At 40.7% G+C, this 22,785-nt stretch overlaps 1 protein-coding gene across 4 annotated transcripts in view; it reads right to left on the reverse strand.

Annotated features, from left to right (window-relative positions):
- Positions 1-9,905: 9,905 nt before the first annotated feature.
- Positions 9,906-22,785, reverse strand: part of ranbp10 (RAN binding protein 10) — a 191,097-nt gene continuing 178,217 nt past the window's right edge. For all 4 annotated transcript variants that reach the window (XM_038806801.1, XM_038806800.1, XM_038806797.1 and 1 more), the window contains 3 exons: positions 20,588-20,733; positions 18,460-18,571; positions 9,906-17,237 (listed from right to left, as the gene is read on the reverse strand). In XM_038806801.1, coding sequence (XP_038662729.1) covers positions 17,107-17,237; positions 18,460-18,571; positions 20,588-20,733 — 389 coding nt within the window. In that variant the 3' untranslated portion in view covers positions 9,906-17,106. The remainder of the gene's footprint in view (positions 17,238-18,459; positions 18,572-20,587; positions 20,734-22,785) is intronic.

Genomic DNA, 22,785 nt, shown 5'->3' on the forward strand with positions numbered 1-22,785 from the left:
ACAATGACCCAGAGCCGGGATCGAACCTGGGGCTTCGGCGCTGTGAGGCAGCAGTACTTTGATGAGCAATTCTTGATTGTTAAAGTGATAATATGTAATTAACTCTTTGAATTTGATATTAAGGGCATCAGTTGGAGCAAAAGTCCGAATTCCATTCCATGTCAAGCTATAATCTAATAAAACTTGCAATCTTGCAGTTTGCATTTTCCCTGTATTAAATGAGTGAAGAACCAATGTGCACAGAGAACCGGGATAGATAAGGTAGCAATAGAGTAGGAAATAGTAAGCTTTTAGATGGGGTCAGAGTAAGAGGGAATGGGAAATGTTCTAAATTACAGCTCCTCTACATGAATGTGAATGCATGAAATGAGGTAAATACGTTTGGTGAGCTGCAGACACAGATATTCAGGTGGAAATGATAATGCAGCAATAACAGAGACCTGTCTCAAGGAAGGGTTATTAAAATATTTCACAATACAAGGTGCTCAAGAAGATAAGAAAGGAAGGAAAGAAAGGGCAGCAGCATTGATTAAAGGGAACATTTCATTGCTGGAGAAAGAGGATATTCCAGAGGGGTCAAGGACAGAATCGATTTGATTAGAATTAGAGCAATAGATTTACCATTACATTTCTGGGTGTATTGTATAGGCCACCATCTAGTGGGAAAAATATACGGGAACAAATTTAAGAAAATTTTAGAGATGCAAAAATGAAAGTTGTGGTAATGGGGAACTTTAATTATCCTAAAATAGACTGGGATAGCAATAATGTAAAGGGCAGAGAGGGGCAAGAATTTCTACCGTGTGTTCAGGAGAATTTTCTACATCAGTGCATTGCTGGTCCAATGACGAAGAAGGCATTGCTGGATCCTGTTCTGGGGAATGAAGTGGTTCAAGTTGATCAAAGTGCCAATAGACTGTTTAATGATCCTTGTATCATGAGGTTTAAATTGGCTCCGGAAAAGGGCAAGCAATAATCCAGAGTAACAATAATTATCTGAGGGAACCCCAACTTCGGGAGGGGGGGGGGGGGAGGAGAGAGAGAGAGAGGGACAGATTGGCTCAGATAAACAGGAATCAAATATTGGCACACAAAACTGTAATAGAATTTGCCTTTAAAGAGATGGTTTGGCTACAGTCAAAGTACATACATTCCCACGAGGGGGAAAGATAAGGCAAACAAATTCAGAGCTCCCTGGTTGCTGAAAGAGGTAGAGTAAGATGTAGCAGTAAAAGGATGCCATATGAAATGAAAATGAAAATCGCTTATTGTCACGAGTAGGCTTCAATGAAGTTACTGTGAAAAGCCCCTAGTCGCCACATTCCGGCGCCTGTTCGGGGAGGCTGGTACGGGAATTGAACCGTGCTGCTGGCCTGCCTTGGTCTGCTTTAAAAGCCAGCGATTTAGCCCAGTGTTCTAAACCAGCCCCTGGTTTAGCACACTGGTATCAAGCACACAATTGAGAACCAGGCTCAATGTAGAAGGCCCAGAGGGGAAAAATAACAAGTGAGAGAAGCAAAGAGTATGAGAAGTAACAGGCAGTTAACATAAAAGGGAATCCTAGGTCTTCTATAAACATATAGACAAACGGGTGGTAAAAGAAGTGAGGCTGATTATGGACGCAAAAGGAGATTCAAACATGGAGGCAGGGGGCATTGCTGAGATACTAAATGAATACTTTGCAGCTATCTTTACCAAGGAAGAGATGCTGCCCAAGTCATAGTGAAAGAGTAGGTAGTTGAAACATTTGGCTAATGCAGTTAGATTACTAAGGCTGGACGAGATGTATCCAAGGATACATGGAAATTACAGAGGCACTGGGCATGATTTTCCAATCTTCCTTAGTTACAAGGGTGGTGCCAGAGGACTGGAGAACTGCAAATATTACACCCTTCTTCAAAAATGCATGAAGATGAGCCCAGCAACTACAGGCCAGTCAATTTAGCCTCAGTAATGGGGCTTTTCAAAATGATAATTTGGCACAAAATTAAATCAGTTGGGTGAATGTGCATCGAGGAAAACCAGCCCAGATTCTCTGTAAAATGATGCTTAATTAACTTGCTTGAGTTTTTTTCGTGAGGCAACGGAGGGTAAATGCGGGTAATATGGTTGATGTGGTGTGCATGGACTTCCCAAAGGCATTTGGTTAAGTTCTACAGGACAGTTTGTAAGTAAAGTTAGAGGACATCAAGTAAGGAGCAGTAGCAGCTTTGACTGAGTAACAGGGAACAGTAGTGGTAAACAGCTGCTTTTTGGATTGGGGGAAAGTTTATATTGGCATTCTGCACAGGTGTGTGTTAGAATCCCTGCTTTTCTTGTCACATATTGATCTAGACTTGGGTGTAAAGGGCGCAACTGCAAAATTTGCAGATGACAAAAAACTTGGAAGCACAGTAAACAGTAGTGTTAAATTTCAAGAGGACATAGATATGGGTGGAGAAAAGGCAGATGAAAAGTAATGCAGAGAAGTGTGATGTGATCAATTTTGGGAGAAAGAACGAGTAGAGGCAATATAAAGGGCACATTTCTAAAAGGAGTTGTTGAGGGACTTCAGGTACACAAATCATTAAATGTGGCAGGGCAAGTTGAGAGCAAGGTTAATAAAGTCAGCAGGATCCTGGGCTTTATAAAGGCAAGGAAATGTTGATAAACGCGTATAAACAGTTCTGAGCACCACACTTTGAAAGCATTAAAAGGGGTTTAGGAGAGATTCACATTCTAAGGATGAGGAACTTCAGTTATGTGTATAATTTGGAGAATCTAGGCTGTTCTCCTTGAAGAGATGATTGAGAAGCTCAAAATAATGAGGGGTCCGGACAGAACAGAGCCACAGAGACAGTTTCCATTGGAAGGACCAGACCCAGAGAACAGTGATTTAGCGCTGCTGGGAAAGAGGAGTCAGATTAGAGAAGCTACTGTTGCAGAGAGTTGGGACTAAGACAGGCCAAATAGTTACATAGAACATAGAACAGTACAGCACAGAACAGGCCCTTCAGCCCTCGATGTTGTGCCGAGCAATGATCACCCTACTCAAACCCACGTATCCACCCTATACCCGTAACCCAACAACCCCCCCCCCCACCTTACTTTTTAGGACACTACGGGCAATTTAGCATGGCCAATCCACCTAACCCGCACATCTTTGGACTGTGGGAGGAAACCGGAGCACCCGGAGGAAACCCACGCACACACGGGGAGGACGTGCAGACTCCACACAGACAGTGACCCAGCCGGGAATCGAATCTGGGACCCTGGAGCTGTGAAGCATTTATGCTAACCACAGCACAGAAGATGGCCATTCTACAAAATTACATTTGTAACTTGAGTTACTAATTCTGCATTTCATTAGATTACTGATAAGAATACAGAGGGAATGGATAATTATTCAACATAGGGCAGCACAGTTGCTTCACAGCAACAGGATCCCAGGTTCAATTCCCGACTTAGGTCAGTACGTGCGGAGTCTGCATGTTCTCCCTGTGTCTGCGTGGGTTTCCTCCGGGTGCTCCGGTTTACTCCCACAGTCCAAAGATGTGCAAATTAGGTGGATTGGCAGTGAAAGGTCAGGTGGGGTTACTGTGCTTGGGTGGGGTGCTCTTTCCAAGGGCTGGTGCAGACTTGATGGGTAAATTCTATGATTCTATGTTTTGTCACCTGGCACTGGTGGAAGTACAGAAGAATTCTGCAATTGATCAGGAATTTAGTAGGTCCAGCACATTTGAAGGAATCTTCCAATTCATGTTACTTATAATCCTGTTACATGTCAATCAAATTAGCACAGTCATTAAACAACATATGATTTAAATCCTTTGGCTGCATTTTGAATCTCAAAATATTTGCTCTGAAGAGCTATATGGACTCTAAAGGGAGGAAAGGATATACCAGAAAACTACAGGTCAGTCATTTGAACCTCCGTGGTGGTGAAACTATTGGAAACAATTCTGAGAGATATAATTAATCTGCATTTGGAGAGGCAGGGATTAATCAAGAACAGTCAGCATGGTTTTGTTAAGGGGAGGTCATGTCTGACCAACTTGATTTAATTTTTTGAAGAGGTGATCAGGTGTGTAGATGAAGGAGATGCATTTGATGTAGTCCACTTGGGCTTAAGAAAGGCTTTTGACAAGGTCCCACATGGGAGACTGATAACAAAGGAGCCCATGGGATCTATAGAAATTTGGCAAATTGGATCCAGAATTGGCTGAGTGGCAGGAAGCAGAGGGTGACGGTCGAGGGTGTTTTTCTGACTGAAAGCCTGTGCTCAGTGAGATTAAGTGTTGGGGCCCTTGCTGTTTGTGGTTTATATAAATGATTTAATGATTTAGATTTGAATGTAGGAGGGTTGATCAGCAAGTTTGCGGATGATACGAAAATTGGCAGGGTGGTAAAGTGAGGTTAGCCTTAGGTTACAGGAGGATATAGAGGGCCTGGTCAGATGGCTGATCAGTGGCAAATGGAATTTAATTCGGATAAGCGTGAGGTGATACACTTGGGCAGGACTAACAAGACAAGGGAATACATGATAAACAGCATGAGCCTGGGAAGCACCGAGGATCAGAGGGACCTTGGTGTGCATGTACAAAGGTCCTTAAGGTAGCAGAGCAGATGGATACAGTCAGCGCCGGCCCTAGGGTTGCTGGCGCCCCGGGCAAGCTGAACTTCGGCGCCCTTGGGGGGGGCGCGGACCCGAGGGGGGCGGGGGAGGGACCGGACCGAGCAGGGGGGGCGGAGCCCTGGGGGAGGGCGGCCACCGCGCATGCGCTGGTTGGCACCGGCCCAACTGCGTATGCGCGGACCCGAGTCTCTGGCGCCCCGGGCGACTGCCCGAGTTGCCGGTGCCTTGATCCGGCCCTGGATACAGTGGCTGAGAAGGCTGTTGGTATACTTGCATTTATTAGCTGAGGCAGAGTTTAAGAGTAGGGACGTAATCTGGAACTGTATAAAACATTGGTTAGACTACAGCCAGGATAGTGTGTACAGTTCTGGAATCCACATTACAGGTGGGACGTGATAGATCTTGAAAAGGTGCAGATTTACCAGGATGTTGCCTGGACTGGAGTTTTAGTTATGAAGAGAGATTGGATATACTTAGATTGTTTGCCTTGGAGCAGAGGAGACTGAAGGGGGACATGAATGAGATGTATAAAATTATGAAGGGCATAGGTAGACAGGAAGAAGCTTTTCCCATTGGTGGAGGGATCAAATACCAGGGGTCATAGATTTAAGGGGCAGGTTTAAAGGGGAGGGGAGGAAAAACATTTTTACCCAGATGATGGTGTGTGTGTGTGTAACTTGCTGCCTGAAAGGGTGGTGGAGGCAGAGATCCTCATATAATTTAACAAGTATTTAGATATGCACTTGCGAACCCAAGGAATACAAGGCGATGGGCCAAGTTCTGGGAATTGGGATTAGAATCGTTAGGTGGTGTTTTTGACCGGCGCAGACTCAATGGACCGTAGAGTCTTTACTGTGCTGTGACTCCAAATGTCAACTGTTCCTTTCTCCATAGATGCTGCCAGACCTGCTGAGTTTTTCCAGCGTTTTCTGTCTTTAGTTCTTGTTCAAGTTGTATGGAGGGGCGGCTACAGGTGGGTGTGCTCTCAGACTTTCCTCACCATCCTTTCCTGAAAGCTGCTGCTTGCTGTCTGCCAATCCTCTGTAAAACTGTCTCACACTAATCTTTTAACACCATTGTCGCTCTCAGTCTTTCACTCTCACTGCACTACATTTATAATCTCTGCAGCCTTGAAGTTAAATGCACATGTTGACTATGACATTACAACAGTAGTAACTTAAGAAATGAGAGCAGTCAAGGATAGGCATTCAGTCCTTTGAGTCTGCTCTGTCATTCAATATCACAGCTGATCTTGTACCTTAGCTCCACCTTCTTGTTCTATCCCCTTATCCTTTCATTCTGCTGATATCAGCCTTGATTATACTCAAATACTGTGCAGCCACCACCCTCTGCGGAAGAGAATTTCAAGATTCATTACCAGAATTGAGACAACACATTTTTCCAGATCTCTGTTTTAAATAACCAGGTCCTTATTCTGATACTGTGACCCCTAGATCTGGATTTTCCATCCAGAGGAAATATCATCTTAGGATCAGCTCTATCAAGCTCTCAAGAATGTTAGAAGTCTCCTTGGGACATGTAGCCCATTCAGAGAATTTATAGTGCAGGAGGCCATTTGGCCCATCAAGTCTGCACCGGCCCTTGGAAAGAGGACCCTACCCCACACCTCCATCCCATCCCCGTAACCCCACCCAATCTTTTTGGACACTAAGGGCAATTTAGCACGGACAATCCACCTAACCTGCACATCTTTGGACTATGGGAGGAAACCGGAGCACCCGGAGGAAACCCACACAGACATGGGGACCCAAGCCAGGAATCGAACCTGGGTCCCTGGAGCTGTGAAGCAACTGTGCTAACCACTATGCTATCGTACTGCCCCTCATTGCGAAAGGTTCCAAATAAATTTAAATTCTTTGTTTCATTGGGTCCAACTGTGCATCATCAGTTTTAGTTTTAGCTGGAGTTATTTCAATTTATACCAATTTCCTTTACCGGGCCAAAACCAAACTATCTATTTTGGAAAACTGAAACCACTCCAATGTCAATCTCAGATCACCATTCAGACTTAAAATATGAAAAACGCAAGGGTATTTGTGTTGCTCATATTGAGATCATCTGCTCATAACTGCTGTCTCCTGAAGCCGCAGCTATACCATCCACCTTCCATTCAGCTGTCCCATCATCCTCCTGTGTTCTGCAGTTTCTGCCACAGTTCACCTAATTTTGAAGCCCACCACCCTCTCTCCCTCAGTTGTCTCTAATCCCAGTTTCTGCTTCACTCCACAATCCTTGGACACTAGTGGGATATCAGTGTCTCCCACTTGGCAATGCCATCATCTCCTTCAAATCAATTCTCTTCCCTCCTATTCCATTTTCAAGATTATTGTGATGACCCGCATGAGGACCACGGGGATGTCAAGCTGGACCTCATTAGTGGGACCTTTAAATAGAACTCCAAATCCAGGATCCGTGGTGGCAGCTTTTTTTTTTCCAGTTTAAATTGGAATTATTACAATGGTGACAAGGATCCAGCAGCACAGGATTCGGAGCAGCCTTTTCGAAACTCCCCAACAACAACTTTGGTAAGAAGCAAAGCAAAAGGAAAAACACGGAAATGCCCTTGTTTGGAACGCTTGAGCTTTATGATGCAGACGTGGGGGACTGGCCCCAGTATATCTAATGCATGCGCTACAGCTTTTGCGCCACCAGCAGCAAAGAGGATGACAGACATAAACTAATCCTTTTGACGGTATGCAGGGCCCCGTCATTCAGCATTATCGATATCCTCTTGATCGTACCTTTGTCTGCATTGATATTCAGCAGGGTGGTGGAACAAGCCATACCGTACAACTTCAGAATTAGGGCACTGGTATTCTAACAAAACTAGTAATTTTGGGGGCAAATAAATAAATAAATCTAAAACAGATGTCTGAAGGCCAAAAGTAATCAGGAAAGTTAATGAAAGGTGAACTGAACTGTTGAAATTATTAAGAATCCCCGTGTAGTAAGAAAAAGATTGCATTTATGTAGAACAACCAAAGCATTTGACATGGCAAAAGATAAGAGTACAGTGAATGTGATATAGACAAAAGCAACAATTATTTTGCAAATATGTTCCATCAACAGGAGTAAGATGAATGACGAAAATATTGTTTTCTTTTGATGGTATTTGCTGAGTGAGGGATATTAGCAAAGATACTGCAGAATCTGCCATTCTTATTACAGCAGTGCAAGATAGGAACGTCGACTTAAGCAGGCAGGTGGAACCTCAATTTATCCTAGCCTCTGAATGATGCCATTTGTGACAATGCAGCACTTCTTCATTATTCCACTGGTGTACGAGTCTAGTTTATACTCTCAAGTCTGGTGTAAGCTCCCCAGCTCTTAAGCTATTGTCAGAAACAAAAAAAATTGAAAGAATGCTGACATTTGCAAGCAGAAGCTTCTTCTCATAGAATCCTGACAGTGCAAAAGGAGGCTATTTGACCCAAGTCTGCACTGACCCGTTGAAAAGAATACCCTACCTAAGCCCACTTCCCCCGCCCTATCTCCGCAACTCCACCAAACGTACATATCATTGGACACTAAGGGGCAATGTAGCACGGCCAATCCACCTAAACTGCACATCTTTCGACTGTGGTATGAAACTGGAGCATCCGAAGGAAACCCATGCAGGCACGGGGAGAACATGCAAACTCCACACAGACAGTCATCCAAGGGCGGAACTGAATCAGAGTCCCTGGCACTGGGAGGCAGCAATGCTAACCACTATGCCACCCCTCAATACTGTAATCTTAAATTTAAAATAATCATCACCAAATGAACAGCATGTACATCACTAATTTAGCTTTTTCTTGATTATTTTCCATGTATTTCTTTTCCTTCCCTTTTCCAATAACCGACAATAAACAGTGCTTGCAAACAGATACTTTAGCTGCTTGTGTTCTATCTAAACACACTGGCATTGTGTTTGCTGATCTGACCCAAATCTAAATTGGTGGTCCATCAGTGAAGTGCTTGATTGGTGTGCGATTCTGTGTTCAGCAGTAGGTTACTAAGGAAAATGAGCCAAAAACATTATCCATGGGAATACTCTGCCACCTCATTACAGACAATGCCTCAATCCTGCTGACTGAAAGCACGGATGTTGGATAAATGTTCTCGGGACTTAAAACTGTGCTTCACAGAATCTTACCAAGGGCTGAACTTGATGCTTATATCACTCTCTAAATAACTTCAGTAGTTTCAGAATAATTATGATGGGTGAAAAGCAGAATACTGTAAGATTTAAATTTTTTAAATCCCAAGAGGTTCCTTAAAAATTAAATACAGCATTGCAGAAGCAGTAATGACAGTATAAGAGCCAATTAAATCCAACACACGCAGTTGTTCAATTACAGCTGTCAAGTATTATCTAATTTCTCGTTCTTTTATATTGTTCCTTTAAAACGCCTAACAATTCCATTTTACATTATGCTAGTTATAGCAAAACATTCCATGATTTAAAAAAATTCTTCCAGTTTCTCCCTTTACTCTTTTAGTGCTAATCTTGGGATTTATCTTTGTTAGCCATTTGAAACTTATTGGTAACAATCCTACTATTTACCATCACAAAATCTTTCATTAGTTTGAAACCTCATCTAGATTATCCTGCCACCACCATCTTCCTTGATCCCCTCTGCTCCAGTGAAAAAAATATATTTTAAAATTAAATCCTAACAGAATGTGAAAATTGTGTTGGAAGTTTGTATTCACTGTCAATGAAGTGATCCAAGCAACTTCTTCAGTGAAAGGAGCTGCAGACAGTTAAATTTTTTTATACTAATTCTGCATCAAAAGGCAAGCGACTGCTGAAATTCAGAATGGTCAAATAAAGCTCCATGGTAAAGGCACAGTGGCGCAGTGGTTAGCACTGCTGCCTCATGGCACCGAGGATTCGATCCTCGGCCGTGTGGAGTTTGCATATTCTCCATGGGTCTCACTCCCACATCCCAAAGATGTGCAGTGTAGGTGACTGGCCACACTAAATTGCCCCTTAATTGGAGAAGAAAGGATTGGGTACTCTAAAATTTAAAAAGAAAATTAAAGCTCCATGCTACCTTTGCAGGAGAGCAAATCATTCCGCATTTGGGACCCGGGTTTGAGAATTGAATGTGCATCATTTTAACCAAGTGTTTGATCTTCTTCGTCATTTACTGTGCATGTTTATTTTAACAAGCTGCCAAGCTATTGCTAATTTGCAGTTTATAGACTAGGCAATGGAAAGGTACACACGACCAACTGCAAAAAAATCTATGGCAGAAGTTATTAAAAAATCCAACAGCAATTTAGCACATGACTGTGTATTTTAATAAAAATAATTCTGTCAAAATACAACAGAATACATTTTGCTTTAACATATTTCTAGTACATACTTTGTTTTTTTGTGTTTTGCTTTTGTTTTAAAAGTTTCTCAATGTTCATGCTCGTACTGGGTAATTTTTGCTTCACAAATACTTACTATGCTCAAACTGAACAACCATTGTACTTGTGCACAACTTGTGTGTTCATTTATTGAATTCATAACAAAACTAAACTGATATTGAGCATGGAGCAGAAATTAGTTCATGAGTATTGTGTTGGTAAAATGAAACATCTTGCTTCACATTCCATGCTGTAATTGTATGCATCATACCTGAGTTTGGAGCAACAAAAGAAAATCATTAAATTACAATGTATACATTTTATACTGTATACAGAATTTAAAATTTTATTATCACCCTTCCCTTCCTTTAAACAAAATGACTATAGTTTCAAGCTGAGCACAGTTAAGTACACAAAACTAGAATTACTAGATTAACAGAACTTTTAAATCTTTAAATAGTGTCACACCATTTGTATTGTTTTATTCTAAAAAAAAATTAAAATTAAAAAATCAGCATAGTTTTGCAGAGCCCAAACAAGGGAAAAGAGCGCACACAAAAAAAATCAAAGCCATGCTTCAGTACACTTCATAACATCAGGAAAATGAGCCCTCCTGTTCCCATATTTCAAAGTGCCTGTACAAACTCAAAAAGCATCAACCTCAGGGTTGTGTGTGAGTGCAAATGTAAATTACTGTTAAACTGCAGCATGCTTCTCTTTCTATACTGTTATCTAGTCATTTAAAAAAAAAATTTAGACTACCCAATTCTTTTTTTTCCAAATAAGGGGTAATTTAGCGTGGTCAATTCACCTTTTTGAGTTGTGGGGTTGAGACCCGCACTGATACGGGGAGAATGTGCAAACTCCACACGGACAGTGACCTAGGGCCGGGATAGAACCCGGCTCCTCGGCACCGTGAGGCAGCAGTGCTAACCACTACACCGCCCCTTGCTGTCTGGTTATATCCAGTATCCAAACTCATTAGGGATATTTGGCAGGAAGAGAAGATAGGAGAGGTAAATTATACCACTTTTCTTCAGTTTGCCAGTTTGTGCACTGTCTCCCGAATAAGCAAAACACGAGTTCTGTCAAGAGTAGCTCGCTGCATGGGGAGGGGTGGACGTGAAGGGGGAAAGAGAAACACAGTGGGACTGAAAACATGCAGCCAGAAATAAAATTTTAAATGGTTTTGCAGCCTTAAGATGTTAGAGAGACAATATACAAATTAGTAGTATTGTTTCCAATGACGAATGTCAGAAAACTAAATCAAACTTTAATTTAAATGATCATTTTAGATTGTCTCATGAAGGTGACAACATCAACCTCACCACTGATTGATAGACATTTTAAAAAAGAACAGAAAATACATGGTTTCACAAAGCTGTTAGTAGCTTGTCATTTAGTATGACACCTCCATTCACATTCACACTTACCTAGTACACAATACAGTTTTCCAGCTTACAGTGACAACTGGGCTGAAAGTGTGACCAAACAGTTGCACTATCTCCAACACAGCTGTTGCTGGTCAATCAATAATTTGTAAATATACAATACTGAATACATGTTGCTAAATTACAGTATGTCATTTGTCCAGACTTTCCAAAGTTAGCAATTTGCCAGCAAATCAATGTTCTGTACAGTTAAATGCCCATTGGTTTGCCATTTTAATTTATTTTTGACTCCTATTATTGGAAGGGGAGGGGGAGGTTTGGCAATTAGATTCTGGTTTGGCGAGTGCATTTATTTTATATATAAAAGATCACCAGCAGCCAGTCTTAAAAAGAAATTAGCTGACAGCCCGGTTATTTTAAGAAAAATTAGAGTAGTTCTTCAATTGTAGGACACTTCAAGACTCCCAATGTCACGGCAGACCTCCAGTAAGGGCAGTCTGATGTGATGCTAATTTTTTACATTCTCAGCTAATAACAGACAGTGAGCTGTACAGCAATAGAAACTGGTCCAATTTTTTCTTGTTTCTGGTTCAACGTGTCTTGATGGAAATGCAGTCAAAAAATTCTGAGAGCCTGGGGATTGATGGGTACAAAAATTATGTTTAATTTTCAAGTAAGTATTGTCCAACATATTAGCCACTTGCCATATCTGTCCAATTGAGAATCCAGATTTTGCTAATTCCATTCCATTCTGATCAGTAAAGAGATGGACATGTGGCCCCAATATACATTCACATGGCATATGCACATGTACTCCAAACCTTTGTGAATTTGATGGTAAAATGGCAAGACAAAAAGCAGAATGTGAAAGTATTTTTTGATTGCCGAGTGTTTTATTTATTTCCTTGGTTACTGAAAGGTGGTGGATATCAAGTAAATACAAACCACTCACATTTACTTAAATTGCGTGCAAGGCATTTTCTATTTGGCATTTTCTACTTAATTTAGTGCATGTGGCCAAAGTGGCATCACTGGAGCTCAAGCTGGGGCTTGTCAGCAATTATTATTGGACAACACTGTACAAATGTGTCTACACTCTCAAACAATTTAATTGTTGATCTTTTGCAGCATAAGCTTTATGCTTTTTAAATTGAGGCATGGTATTGCAAGAGAAATGTCTGAAATAATCTCTATAACCGTCCCCCTCCCACAAACAAAACTGAATCTGAAATAGAACACACTCAAGTTGGGACCCTGATAAAATTCACTTTAAAGTTAATGCAGTTTTAAAATAAAGTTGGGTTTGTTAACAGGTTACGGTGGCCTTAAATGGAACATCCCACAACTAAAAAAGCAAGTTTTTTTTTCACCTGTTCCATTATCTAAACTATTAACTTTCAGAAAGCAACAACCCAGCAACTAGAAGCTATCCAATCTCTGAAACCTACAACATCTGTGAATGTATTGGTGTCATTCAGTCTACCCTTAACACTTAGTTTTAAGCTATAGTGGTAATCATGAAGCAGGCAGAAGCAAAGATGTGATGTGAAATTCCGGTCCTCCCCAAAGTAGATTTTGCATAAAATGCTTCATAATCATCGAGTACATTGCATCATGAAAGGGGGAAAATCTACAAAGAATGGCTGATACATGCAGCCTGCTCTTAATTAAGTTCCTCTAAAAACAAAGCTAGGGTAATAACATACACCTAACTGTGAACGTACCAATTTCATTTTAATAATGTTTTATTAAATTTCAGATTGTGGATCAATTCCATAGACTGCTCTTTAACTACACCCATGAAAAATCCAAGTATAAGGCATTAACTTTAAGGCAAGTCTAATCAGGGCACCCAAAACAATATTGTCATATATTTTAAAAAGCTGGACCTTCAAATGATTAGAGATGAACTTAAAAAGGGCTCCAATGCCCCATGAACCTGGTGGTGCCTAAAATTGAAAACTTCTTGGGGTGTCCAACAGTGGTGTACAAGATCAATCAGCTGACAGGAATATATGGTTTATAATAGCTTCCAAACCTATTAAAAAATAAATCTAAATAGGAATGTTGTTTCCTTTAAAATTCTAAAGACTTTGTGGTTCTTGCAGCCCAGTGAATTATTGCCCCACTTCCCTCATTATTTCCATATCACACTCCATCCTGTTTTATGCTCTACTATACATTGAGGGGATCAAGTATTTCTCTATGCATACAGATTTTCATAAACCCTTTTAAAACATCAATACCTATTCAGCAAATGAAATCAGGCTCAATCAAGGAGTAGCTGGTAATTCCCATTCCCATTTGATGCAAAAAACTCCAGAAGCTGCTGATATTTTGATATCCTCAACAGATTTTCCTCCATACATCCCAGACTCAATCTCACTGCCTTAAATTCAAATCCTAGCTTCACTGGGAAAAATCTGCCTGACTTGATGGAGAAGCATCGACAAGTTTCATTAATTGTTAGCCAAGGCCATGCTTGGATGAACAAACTGACACATCTTCAGTCAGGCAATCACAATGTGGCGCTGAAGACACCCATCAAGGGGGCCTCATGGGAAAACCAACTGTGGAGAAAAACAGTTTAGAGTGATCACATTATCCCAATCCCATAGGTGCAAAATTAAATTTTGGATGATGGCAGGATTGTTCCACAATCAGGCTTGTGTTCAATGTGTAGGTTTGGGTGCGTATCTGCCTATCTAAGCTTGGCATTTGATGACAAGAAACATCTGGTTTCTTGCATATCTCAACGAGCTGAAACTTAGCAACATCAATGTGTTAACAGGGATTTTGCATTTACAACAGTCTATTATTTGAACATTATGGGTTGCACAAGTGCTTAAATATTAACATGTACATAAAAAAAAAAGTCAACCACGCAATGTTGAAATTCCCGGTCAAAATTCAACTACTAAAATTCTCAGTAAACATCCAAAAAATATAAAATTTTTCCCATATGCCACACCACAGAGCAGTGCAATGGATAGTCATGCTGCACTGCCACACCGTACAAGTTTCAGGGGTTGACTGAGCAAAAGTGATGTCGGACTTCATCATAGATCAGTTCTGCGTACCCCCCTGTGGCAGATTAATGTGGAATAGGCAGAGACCTGGGAAAGTTGTTTCGCTGTCCCCTGGCAGAGAACAGTGTCCAATAGCAGCTGGGAGCAGATGGGAAGGGAAATCATGTGGGGGAAAAATAATGAACCAATTGAAAAGTAAACATGGAATGAATTGTTGAAAACAAAGTAACAATTGTAATGCTAATATTGATCGGTAGCATTAAGTAATCGCTGGCTAAAAGCCAAAAAGGAAAGTTCAATTTTAGCAAAATGTTGGTTACACATGACAACTGTGTTGATGTTGTAGAAGTGTGTTTTTATCAATAATCCACCTTACACTGCTGCACTATATTCTTTGCAGAGGTTTGGTAAATTTTAATTAATACAAAACTACTTTTTCTCATCCATGATGTGACAAAAAACCCTCCTGAAGTGGAGGGCACTGCATTATCTGAACCCTAAGATGGCCTTTTCGCTTTGCTCACAGACATTAGTGGTCTTGCACTAGCTTTCCATTTTCCTTCTTATCTTACTTTTCAAGTATTGCCAAAGTGGTTCCACCTTTCACTGAAGTCGTGTTTAGGAACATCATTGTTTCCTGCAACTAACATATATTGTCATTTGGCTCCCTAGTTCTACTACTCTGATCACCAAGTTCTGTTACAGGCACTCGGGCAAACGAACAGCAGGAAGGCAAGTAAATTAACACAGGATCGTGCGATCCTTGAGCATTAAAACCACACATTTATTGGAGCCGTGTTTTAAAATAGTGTGCACAATCTAAATGTCTGATTGTGCACTGTTACAGAGACTTCCATATTTATTTTTAGAAATTTGTTGGAAACTATACCTGCTTTAATTCGGGGACAAAGGAACTGGATCTAGCTTCAAATGTTAACTCAATGACTCACTGAATCTGAATTAGAATAGCACCAATATAAAGTAAATTTACAAGGAGGTAATGGTCTATTTGTTTCTTAAAAGAACTATTAAAAGCTAGCACTTGAATCCCACCCTGCTAAGTGAACAGTTGCACAATGCAGTTCACAACTGGGAAGTTAAATAGCCCAGTTCCTATTCTGTTTTTACTGGCCATCATTTAGAATAACTATTCAGAATCTGCTTGATTCATGATCACTGCTTATTGTCCAATTGGCAATATTCTTCTTTTGGATAATTACTGATTTACAGAACTAATGGACTTTTAAGTAGTTAGATTTCTCATTCATGACAGCCACAGGAATTGACAGCACAGTAAATGTCTTGGTTCATCTCTGGAATTCTTTTATCCTGATGTTTTCCTGGGGAGTTAATCCTATGTTACTCTAGTAATTTTATGATCATTTCAGTGTGACTTTTAGGTGCAACTGATCGGACAGGCATGGTTTATCTTGAAGTGTGAATAGCTTGCAAACAATCCGAGTTGATTGCTCAATTAATGATATTGTAGTGGTAAATTGGAAGTGTGGAACCAGTGCTGTGGTAACAGTGGAACAAGTCACTAGCCAACTAACTTTCCGAGAGGTTAATTTGTATTATAAGAAAACGTATCAACATCCTCCGATGCAGGATGCTGTGTAGTAAATCTGCTGAAATGTATACCTTTTCAACTGCCGGAACAGCCTCCGCCTTGGTTTCCTCAGCCCCTAGAAAGTTAATTAGCTTTGCATTCGAATTATACTTTCCAACTATTATTTTCCTCCCACTCCCAACACGGTTCTATTTCTTCCTGACAAATGGCGTAGAGAATTGGTGACACCGAAATTGGAAGGGAAGGCCTGATGGGGACATCAGTTTGAAATGTGATTTGAACTCAAGAGCTCAAAGTACGAGGCTATTCCGAACTCTACATTCTTTGTAATCTGACCTAGTGGGTTTTATAGCAACACCTCCAATAAGAAACAAGTGGAAGTTATGGCTATGCAATTATAGAGGCTGAACGGCAGAAAAGCAAAACCAAACAGCAAAGTGATAATGAGCAGCATTGTTCCACACAAATATACACATGTAGAACATGTAAAAGATGTAAACCAAATGTGGTTGATTACTGGGGCTGTAACAAACCAAGAGCTGTGTTTTTTTTTGGCAAAGGATTGGGGTGAAAGAGAAGGAGGTTTAAAGCTTTGGCAATAGTACATACAAAAGCTTTGGGTGTCGATGGGTTTTCTGCTGAAGAAAATAGGGACTGGACGTGAAGCTGGGGTCTGGATGTGAAGCAGTATGATTAATGCTGGGGAATAAAATAGCATTGGGTATTGGCTGCTACAAATCAAAGGCTTTATTTGAGCCCTGTTAAATAATATAAATGATAAAAGCTTCAAAATGTGAGTTTTGTTACAGCCCTAATGATAACCAGTAAACAACAGAGGCTAGCACAGGACAAAAACCTCCAGGGCTAAATACTGGTGGCTCAGTGACTAAGAAATCAAAGAGAAATATGCTACGTTTGTACCGTGCACAACTGCACCCATGATCTCTTTTAAAATGCAATGCATTCAGTCGTGTAACCTGATAAAATGTAACAGGGATGCTGGCAAGAAAATAAATTGGTCAGCACCCGTCCGGTGGGCAGTGCGATGGTCTTCGAGAAGAGGGGAGGGGCTGTTGTCGGTCTTGAACAGGAGGTGAAGGGGCAGTATCTGAGGTCTTTCCACTGCCACAGCAGCTAGTGCAAATAGTCGTCCACTCTGGCAAATGAACAGGATCCAATCCCTGCGCGTGCCATCAGCCGGAGGCATTCGGAGGCTTGGCCCAGTGCAAGCATCAATGGTGGCTGCTTTGGCAGATTCTGAGATTCTAAGCATGACAGAGAACAAACAAACAAGGTAAGTTTTACCACTGCATCACTACAGCCCAACAAACCTTATAGATTGCCATTTTCATTACTCTTTATCAAAGGTATTGTGTTTTAACTCACACTTTCTCCTCCCAAAAGGAGGACTCATAACAGGGGATAATCAGATTACAACAGATTTTCTTCAATTGAGAGGGGCACGTCTTTTACCTGCAATTCCATGCAGCAACTCGGCTGAGAATAAGCAACATTTATCACAGCTATTGACTTTAGCCTCACAGCCACTGGATGCTGCATGAGGAAGTTGTTTCCGCACAGCCCAGTTAGCATTTCTGTAGTATTAGCATGTTGTTATTAGTATGTGCGACTTAATTTAGAGGTTGAGGTTACTAGACAGCAGGAAACCAGCAGCTGACGCAAGGCTGTGACACATTCCAAGGTCAGGTCAGGTCTGACATCACTTGATGATGCAATATTTATTTCCATTTGTTAACCCAGTTTAACCCGGTAGTTTGAAAACTAGCTAGCATGTGCCAGAAAACCCCTCCTCAAAACAACAACGTCCTTCCACACTGTTGGAGGTATGGTCTTTTGGATGAGACATTAATCCAAGGTCCCATATGCCCTCTATAAAGTGGATATTTTGAAGAGTAGGAGAAGTCTCTTGGGACCTGGACAAACACTTATCCTTCATAAAATATATGATTTGATCACTTATTTCACTGGGTTAAGAGGCCTGAAGGAGAGTCAGACAGAGTGGATTCATATGTTGGCTGGGCTGACTGGAAATAGTATGGATTTGGGAAAACACTTTCAGTGCTCCTGGCTCCACAGAAATGAATTTGATCAAAAACAGTACTTGTTTTGTTGGTGGCAACAAGAGAAATCGAAGAATCTGAAGTGGAGCAGACCAGCCTCCTTCTCACTCATTGGAATTCAATTTCTCAGGGCAGAAGAGTGCTAACAAAGGTGTTTAGCCCCTCATATGCATATTATAAGAGCTGTAATATCTGTTATATGTGGCGGGCCCTTTTGCCCGAGAAACAGCCTGACTCAATCTGGTTTGAACATCTTCCACTCTTCCTTCGGTTGTGGAACACTGAGCCCCAAAACTGGGCTTTGTTAACTGATGCAATGAGGTCTAATTTCGACCTCAATCACTATACAATAGAACTCAAAAGCTGCTGAAGATATTCATACTTAAAAAATAACTTTGCTGCTTACCTAAAATAGCACTATTAAGGGCAGCACAGATAGGTTCCCTCTGGATAGGGTCGAGCTGCTGACCAACTGGACAGCTCCAAGGATCAGAGTATGCTAGCAGGCTAAATGCATCCTAGAGAAGAAAGATTTTTTAAAAAATTGTTCCACAAAAACAGCTTCAATTTGTCCTCCCACCAACATTTTGTACCTTCTTTCTCAAATATAAATATTGCTTGCATCCTACAAAATGTCTGCTCCAAAGCCTCGTGTTGATCTTAAGCGAAGGGTTGCTGGACTGCAGCTTGTAAGAGCATTCTGGCTTTTTATTGCCACATTGCAATCAAGATGTCAGTGGCGTGAACAATGCTCTTTCTCCATCTCTTTGTGACACAACGTTCTGATGCACAAGTACATTGCTTGATCCAAATGGAGAAAAATTTTAAATAGCAGATTCAGGTCACCTTTTGAGAATTTTTGATATTTATTTACTCAGAAAGGATCTGGGGGAAAAAAAAGTCCAAATGCTTTCAATGTTTGTGTTTCAAACCAAAGTGTATTCACACAAGTTAAAAAAATTAAAAACCTAGAAAAGATATTATTCTATTTCAGCACCTGAACCTATTGTATTGAAGGTTCTTGGTCCAGGGCGTCATAGCTGGGCTTGTTTGATATAGGCCCGCCTCAGTGGTCATTAGCAGAGAGAGGGATTTTTAAAAAAAGGGTTAGAAAAGCTCCATGATTATAAAGTTAAGAACAGAGAGTTGCAAGGCTCTAGTCAGACTCAGAAGGGTAATTAGAAGTTATTTTGTTTAAGTCAAGCAAGGTGAGCCACTAAAGTGGGTAAGCATAGCCAGTTTACTGTTTCTCCTACTACATGAATATAGCTTGTACTGGTGCAACGAAACAAAATCCAATCATAACTGCTCTGAAAGTCCCTAGTTGTGAAATAAAGTAGCTTAAATGATTGATATTTGACCATCTTACAAAATGCTTTCTTGGTCTTGCTTTGAAAAGACTGGAGAGATGCCTGCGAGAGCACAACATTAAAATACAAGGCCAACATACAAATAGTTAAGCTGCTTGAAGTTACAGCATCTGAACATACTGGGCAATAGTTAAGTTTAGACCCATTTAGTTAATCTATGTAACTTTATTTTGTTTCCTTGCATAAAGGCAATAAAATTTAAACTTTCCCACACTAGTGGCTTGTTTTTCGTGATAATCTTTCAAATTTGACAATTTGCCATTGCAGCTACATCTGTTTAAGAAACTTCGCTGCTAGTGAGCATTTCTGCTCCTCTCCGTGGCTCCCCTTTTTTACAAACTGCAAACAACCCTTGTCTAATGCCCAGGACCAAAGTAATAGCTGTGAGGTGTCTTATCAACTAATAATGAAGTTACTGTGAAACTCCCCTAGCCGCCACACTCCGACGCCTGTTAGGGTACAGAGAGAGAATTCAGAATGTCCAAATTACCTAACAGCACTTCTTTCGGCACTTATGGGAGGGAACCGGAGCACCCGGAGGAAACCCACGCAGACACGGGGAGAACGCGCAAACTCCACACAGCCAGTAACCCAAGAGGCAATCGAACCTGGGACCCTGGCGCTGTGAAGCAACAGTGCTAACCACAGTGCCACCATGGCGCCCACACTACAGAGACAAGCTGAGAGACTTATTGTTTGCAGTCTTTTGATGAAAAACGTTAATGACTAGCTCATTAGCGCTTCAGCCACCTTTGTCACAAGCCTTTTTGTTTGAGCAGTGTGTGAATAGTTTAAAAAATACTCAAGTGCAATCCTCTTCCAAATGCTGTGGTAATATAGTCAAAACAGCCAAAATGCAGCAGGTGACAATGAGCACTCATGGTAGATTAGGCATGACTTCCAATTGTGAATAAATTTAAATATCAACCACAATTTGCCCTCAAACTAATCACTTCTCACCAGGCCAGCCAGATGACGAATTGTGCTGGTTATTGTTCCAGAACAGTTATAATAATCTATGGTACAGTTAATGAAGTGGAATATTTTGTAACATTTCGGAGGGAAATATGTATCTTTTAGAAGCTGCTTATCAGAGGATCGACAATGGGATCAATCAAGTTAATGCTCTTCTCGGACTTTCAAACAAAATAGTGCATGCAATACCTGCAACATTTTTTTATGTGTAGCATTCTTTCCATATTCACGACAAAGTTGTTCACTCAAGGCTTGCAACTCCCGTCCAAACTGGATCATGCGTTCTGTTGCAGCTTGGTTTCCTCCACAGAGCTGGCGCTGAGGGCAGCTGTGCTCTATAAATGGGAGAAATATTATCAAAAAACTGACAAAGTCCCATTATTATGATACAAACTTTAGGCTTTTTTTTTTAAAGACAATCAATGGGGACTTCATGTAAGTCAACAACTCTACTTTAGCCAAAGGACCAGTGGCAAAATATTTATCGTTTGGACACCATAGAGATCACATTAAAATAAATTAATGTCAAGTTATTAGTGATTAAATACCGACACAGACACACATCTTGGTGCATTGTTTTTAGAGTCATAGGTTAGCTAAATTGTGACAGTAATGCTTATAGCAAATGCCTTCCACATGTAAGTCTTAATATTAGTATTTGCAGCATTTGTCATGGTATATTGGAGGATAGGATCTTTTTGAGGGTTTTATCTCCATTCTTCAGCTTGCCTTTCTCTGTTCTGCTTTTTTTCTCTCTTCTCTTCAGCTGTGTTCTGCCTTCTACTTATTTTCCTCTCTCTTCATTTATGCTCGTTTCGCTGTTTTCTTTTGCTATTTCAGATGAGAATTAACAATTATGGGGAGAGTGATGGTAAAGGGAACTGAAGGATGTAGGTAATATTTTCCTGTGTTAGCTATTCACACAGGTCTGGTGGGGAACGAGAGTAGACGAGGACCTCAGACTGCTTTGTTCGGTGGCAAGTGTATGAGATGAGGCATATAAAAATTTCAGTGGGGCTGTTGCCTGGAAGGTGAAGAGAGGGGAAAAAGAAAGCATTTATCAAACCAATATTTTAGTGGATCTAGAGATGTGGGATTGAGAAGAGTGGCAAAAAAATTAATTAATTAATTTTTTAGTGAGAGGTTAGTGGGGACGGACGGGAGGAATATATATTTAAAATGTAGTGCACAACTGGAAGTAACTAGTATCCGGCCTGAAGACTTGATGCAAACATTTAGCAAGTGAAGCAGCCAGGAACGAGTAATAGAGATGAAAAGGCATGGTACAAGTGACAGGCCAGAGCGAAAATTAAATATGTTCTGAAATTTGAATTCATTACTGACAGCTACACCTGTTGAAGAGCAGGTTATTAATGCTGAAAGCTCTATTAATAGTAAAGATTGAGTTGGCAAAAATTGTAAATGCTCATGGCATTTTATAAACTTAAGTGACATTGAAAGCAGTAACAATATGCGTACTGGCTGCTGAAACTGGCTGTATTCAACTTTGAATACTACTGAAAGAGAAAAAGATCAGGCAGAGTCAGAAAATGCAGTTTTTGCTTTAAAAGAATTTTGCCTGACACTGGTCCACACCATCAGAATAGGACTGGATATTTATCAGCGGAAGTGGCATGGGAGAAAGGAACAACCTCAGAATACAGCGATGATTAATACATAACTATACAAGGGTTAAACAATTGGAATAGTTAGAATTAATGGTTAATGGATGGGATTCAGGGGGCAGGCGAGTGAATGTGGTGTAATCAAACAGGGATTGGATAAAACAATAAAACAATTTAGTGGTAGTAACGATTGCGAAACTGTTAGTATTCAGTCAACATTTGTCTGAAACTGACAGCAAATTCTAGAATCTGCAATGTGCAGTTAAAATCTGAAATCCAGAAATTGTTCTCAGTGATTCAATATTTCTCCAGAGGATGTGCGGTTGAGGTATCAATTAAAAATCCCAGCACCAACAAAACTTTGCCCTTCTCTGTGATTAGCTACACTGTAAAGACACCTGATAAAGCTCCATTTTGTTGAACAAGGTGCAAATGGATTTATAAATGGTGCCCTTAGTTCATAATTGCTACTGAAAAATACCTTTGATTCTGAGAAGAGAAACTCAATTTCTTTATTGGCTCAAAGACTTTGTGGGAGAAGTGGGTTTTGGTTCGTGGGGCACTGACATCAGTACGAGGGAAAGTGGGGGCTGTAGCGCTAGGACCAGTGCTCTTGCAGACCGGATACTAGTAAAGTAGCGAAGGTTTTAAACTAAATGGGGTAGGGAGTGGGATAGTCTATAGGCCCCATAACAATAGCTATACTGTAGAACAGAGAATAAATCAGGAGATAATGAAATGAAATGAAATGAAAATCGCTTA

Source organism: Scyliorhinus canicula, chromosome 9, assembly GCF_902713615.1.
Source record: "Scyliorhinus canicula chromosome 9, sScyCan1.1, whole genome shotgun sequence".
NCBI classification, from domain to species: Eukaryota; Metazoa; Chordata; class Chondrichthyes; order Carcharhiniformes; family Scyliorhinidae; genus Scyliorhinus; species Scyliorhinus canicula.